Below are 4,568 nucleotides of genomic sequence, written 5' to 3'. Positions count from 1 at the left end.
AAAAAAAAAAAAAATTAAAAATGCATGATATGGGGAAACAGATGAACTAGGAAAGGCTACTGTAAAAAATGATATATAAAATTTAGCTATAACTGAAAATACCAAGATGACAAAAGGGCTGTAACAGCTTTGTATCAGAGGAAAGATGGAAACAAGAATGAGACAGGAAGACTGTACATAATTGAGTGGTTCTGGGAGATCCCGACAGACGATTTATGAGAGCACTAATAGTAGTAAGTAGTAAGTACCCTGGTGAAACAGAGGCAAAATATTGGCCTTCTCTGCTAAGTATAAAAATGGAAGGAAATAGTCATTAATTACAAACACTAGTGCAGGCCACAAAGTAAAGACCAATAATGGCAAAAATATTTACACTACAATTATTGTGTTGAATAATTACTATGTGCCATTATTCTCTTTACATTGTTCTCTTTACTCAAATTATTCACTTTAAACATTACAAAAACATTATGAAATGTATCATTTAATTGCCGTTTTACAGATAAGACTGAATCAGAGGATAAACAGCTTGTAAGAGTCATGCTGCTGGTATGCAGCAGAGACAGGATACAAATCCAGGCGATCTGATTCAACAGGCCGTGGAGTTAATCACTCCACTATCCTGCCTCCCATCCTGATCTCCACTATCCAGGACTGTTCCATGGTAAACCATGAAAGAATAATAACAACAACAAAAAATTATTTTAATTTTCTAAAACTCAATCAGAAAAATATGACAGTGAATCTTGGAAAACAAGTGAATATGCTTACACAGCAATGTATTAATTCTGAAAAGTTATTTTTCTATTTAAAATGGAATAAAGAATTTTATTTAATTAGGTGAATCTGCCAGTCACATAATATATATTTGAGTAAACCAATGAGAATGACTTTATAATGAAAATTTATACATGTAAGTATAAATGTACTCTAAATCTTATGTATTGAAATGAATATTATACCATTAAGATTTGCCTTGGAAAAACCACACCTCTTCCAATAATAATGTAGCTCGAAAATTTTTTTCTAATTTATTTTTTAACTTATTAAGAAATCTAAGGGCCAGAGGCAGTGGCTCACGCCTGTAATTCTAACACTCCAAGAGGTCGAGGCTGGTAGATTTTATTCTGGACTTTTCAAATGACTTACAATAAAATTCCTTGATAATCTTCGAACAGATAACAAGGAACTTTTTATCAAAACCATATTTATCTTATAGCTCCTTTTAGATTATTATTATTATTATTGACTGGGCACAGTGGCTTATGCCTGTAATTCTAGAACTCTGGGAGGTCAAGGCAGGAGGATGGCTTGAACTCAGGAGTTTAGAACCAGCCTGAACAAGAACAAGACCCTGTCTGCACTAAAAATAGAAAAACTAGCCAGGTGTTCGTGGCAGACGCCTGTATTCCCAGCTATTGGGGATGCTGAGACAAGAGGATCACTTGAGCCCAAGAAGAGCTTGAGGTTGCTGTGAGCTATAATGACATGACAAACCTCAACCCAGGGCAACAGAGTGAGATTCTATCACAGAAAAAAAAAAAGAAAGGAAGGAAGGAAGGAAGGAAAACCTAAGAACAATTTTTTTGTTTGTTTGTTTTTGGGTTTTTTTTTTTTTTTTTAGTTTTTGGCCGGAGCTGGGTTTGAACCTGCCACCTCCAGCTTATGGGGCCAGCATCCTACTCCTTTAAGCCACAGGCACCATCCTAATTTTTTTAATTTTATAAATCTCATATTTACCAGTATTACTTAGTTTAATTACCTACTATATTGATTTGATAGGGTGTCAAGTAGCTAGCCTTTGGCAGTTTGTAAAAATCCAACCTGTGCTGCAAAGATAAGATCTGTCACTTGACCTAGTCCAAAGGAATGTTTCATATTCCTGAAGACAATACCAAATCAAGAAATCAAAAAATTTTTTGAATAAGAGCAGCATTATGGCAAAAAGTCACTGATAAGGGTGACTACTTTTAAGAAAAAACATGCATTTGTATGTATGTATTGTGGTATGTTCTTTAAAATTTAATTCAGTTTTGTTTTTTTGTTTTTTTTTGAGACAGAGTCTCAAGCTGTCACCCTGGGTAGAGTGCTATGGCATCACAGCTCACAGCAACCTCAAACTCTTGGGAGTGATTCTCTTGCCTCAGCCTCCCAAGTAGCTGGGACTACAGGCACCCACCACAATGCACAGCTATTTTCTTGTTGTTGCAGTTGTCACTGTTGTTTTTTTAGATGGCCCTGGCCACATTCGAACCCACCAGCCTTGGTGTATGTGGCTGGCGCCCTACCCACTGAGCAACGGGCGCCACCTAATTAAGTTTATTTTGATATGTTGAAACAGAGTCTCTAAAAACAGAAAACTAAATTTACTCTTCAGGTAAGTTTCATGTGAATGACATAAAGTGTTAAAGTAAGGTGTTAGAAGGGCATTTTACAAAACTAATTTTGAATACGTAAGTAAAATATAAAAAACTTTCTCCTTGGTCATCCTCAGTAGAATGCCATGGCATCTCAGCTCACAGCAACCTCAAACTTTTGGGTTCAAGCAATTATTTTGCCTCAGCCTCCCAGGTAGCTGGAACTACAACAACACCCAGTTATTTTTTTTTTAGAGATGGGATCTTGCTCTTCCTCACGTTGGTCTGGAACTTGTGAGCTCAGGCAATCTACCCACTTCAGCTGGGAATCCCAAGTGCTGGGATTACAGGCTTGAGCCACCATGCCCAGCCGACTTTCTCCTTTTTATCGTTGGAAATTTCCATTTTAGCTGGATCTACTTTTATCTAACTTAGGTCAACACACTAAGCAGATAAACTCTCATATACCTATATCTCTAAAGATAAAACAAAGACCTAGAAATTATGCATTCGGTACACATACTAATATTCATTGTGAACAATAATACATAATGATATACATTTTATTATTAATAATAGGATCCCAAATATCAAGCACTTACTACAAGCCAGGCCATCTGCTATCATTGTCTCATTAAAATCCCAAGAAGCAGATATATTTTACTGATGAGAAAGTGAGGCTTAAAAAAGTTAAATATTAGGCCAGGCATGGTGGCTCATGTCTGTAATCCCAGCACTCTGGGAGGCTAAGGCAGGTGGATTGCTTGAGCTCAGGAGTTTGAGACCAGCCTGAGCAAGAGTGAGATCCCCACTCAACCGTCTCTAAAAACTAGCCTGATGTGTTGGGCACTACTACTCCGGCACCTGAGGCAAAAGAATCACTTGTGCCCAAGAGTTTGAGGTTGCTGTGAGCTATGTAATGCCTTGGCACTCTACCAAGGGCAACAAAATGAGACTCTGTCTCATTAAAAAAAAAACAAAAAACAAGTTAAATAGCCAAAGGTCACAAAGATAACAAGTGACAGCCATACTCTAAACCCAAGCTCTTCTTTTGCTATATGTTAGTGACTACTGACAACACACTGTATTCCTGGAATTATACTACCACAGAAATAAGCAAAACAAGTCAAACTCATCAAATGTCCTAAAGTTGAAAATGGTTTTGTGACTCTGGTGCTGTTTTTTTTAACTCTCTTCATCTAAGCATTATTATAAAGCAACAATGATCCAAACAAAAGCTCACGAGGGAAATAAATGGATATTTCTGTGACTACTTAAAAGTTTTTAACCTTATAAAAAATTAAATAATTTTATTTATTATTAAAAGACAGATATTATTCTATACTTCAACAACTTTCAAGGTAACTGTTAAAATAATTGTATATGGTTACTGCCTACAATTACAGGACGCTTTGTTGTTTCTTTAAATAGCAAAATTTAACCCAAAAGAGACAGAAAACTAGTTTAGGCCACACTCCTAACACCAAGTCACTTATTACTGTCGCAAAACTAGAATGTGCCAATTCCTCTATTAACTAAAAAGCTATTTCCAAAGAAATATGCTAAAGATATTCAAAGCAGCAACAGAATGTTTGAACTTAACTACATATACGCTTTAAAAAGTAAAAGTAAAAAAAGGCTATGAAGAATTTTATACTTGGAGCAGTTTGCGCAGGTCTTCTTGGGAGGAGGTGGTAGGCAGACAGATGAAGAATATCCCGTGATGCACTGTGTGGAGCAGAAAAGCTGAGTGGATCCCGTTTTATGATATGCAGTTTGACCCTTATACAGCATTTTTTTACAGCCAGAACAAAACACCTGAATAGCTACAGCTGGGACTGAAGGAAGCATCGAATTTCGGCCAGGTGATGCAAGAGAAAACTGAAAGGCTGGGGTCAGCTGCTGAGCTATGAGAACAAAACGAGAAGGAAAAAGTTTTAGTATCAACACAAATGCACATACATTCTCCTTTTCTAAGAACAAATTCCCTGAGTCTTGAAACCCAATACTTGTGAGGCAATAAGCACTCCAAAATGGAGGGATTTAATGTGTTTTTTATCATGACCCGTACGAAGAACCACATTTAAGAGCAGCGCCTGTGGCTCAGTGAGTAGGGCACTGGCCCCAAGTGCTGAGGGTGGCGGGTTCAACCCTAGCCCCAGCCAAACTGCAACAAAAAAAATAGCTGGGGCTTGTGGCGGGCATCTGTAG

General features: G+C 37.2%; 1 protein-coding gene across 1 annotated transcript in view; it reads right to left on the bottom strand.

Moving 5' to 3' along the window:
• Positions 1-4,568, bottom strand: part of ZMYM6 (zinc finger MYM-type containing 6) — a 46,796-nt gene that overhangs the window by 25,749 nt on the left and 16,479 nt on the right. The window contains exon 4 of the mRNA XM_003788189.3: positions 4,015-4,264. Within this exon, the coding sequence (XP_003788237.1) occupies positions 4,015-4,264 (250 nt within the window). The remainder of the gene's footprint in view (positions 1-4,014; positions 4,265-4,568) is intronic.

The sequence above is a fragment of the Otolemur garnettii genome, unplaced genomic scaffold (genome assembly GCF_000181295.1).
Source record: "Otolemur garnettii isolate 467f Iridium unplaced genomic scaffold, OtoGar3 scaffold00025, whole genome shotgun sequence".
NCBI classification, from domain to species: domain Eukaryota; kingdom Metazoa; phylum Chordata; class Mammalia; order Primates; family Galagidae; genus Otolemur; species Otolemur garnettii.
This window is presented reverse-complemented; position numbering and strand designations above follow the sequence as displayed.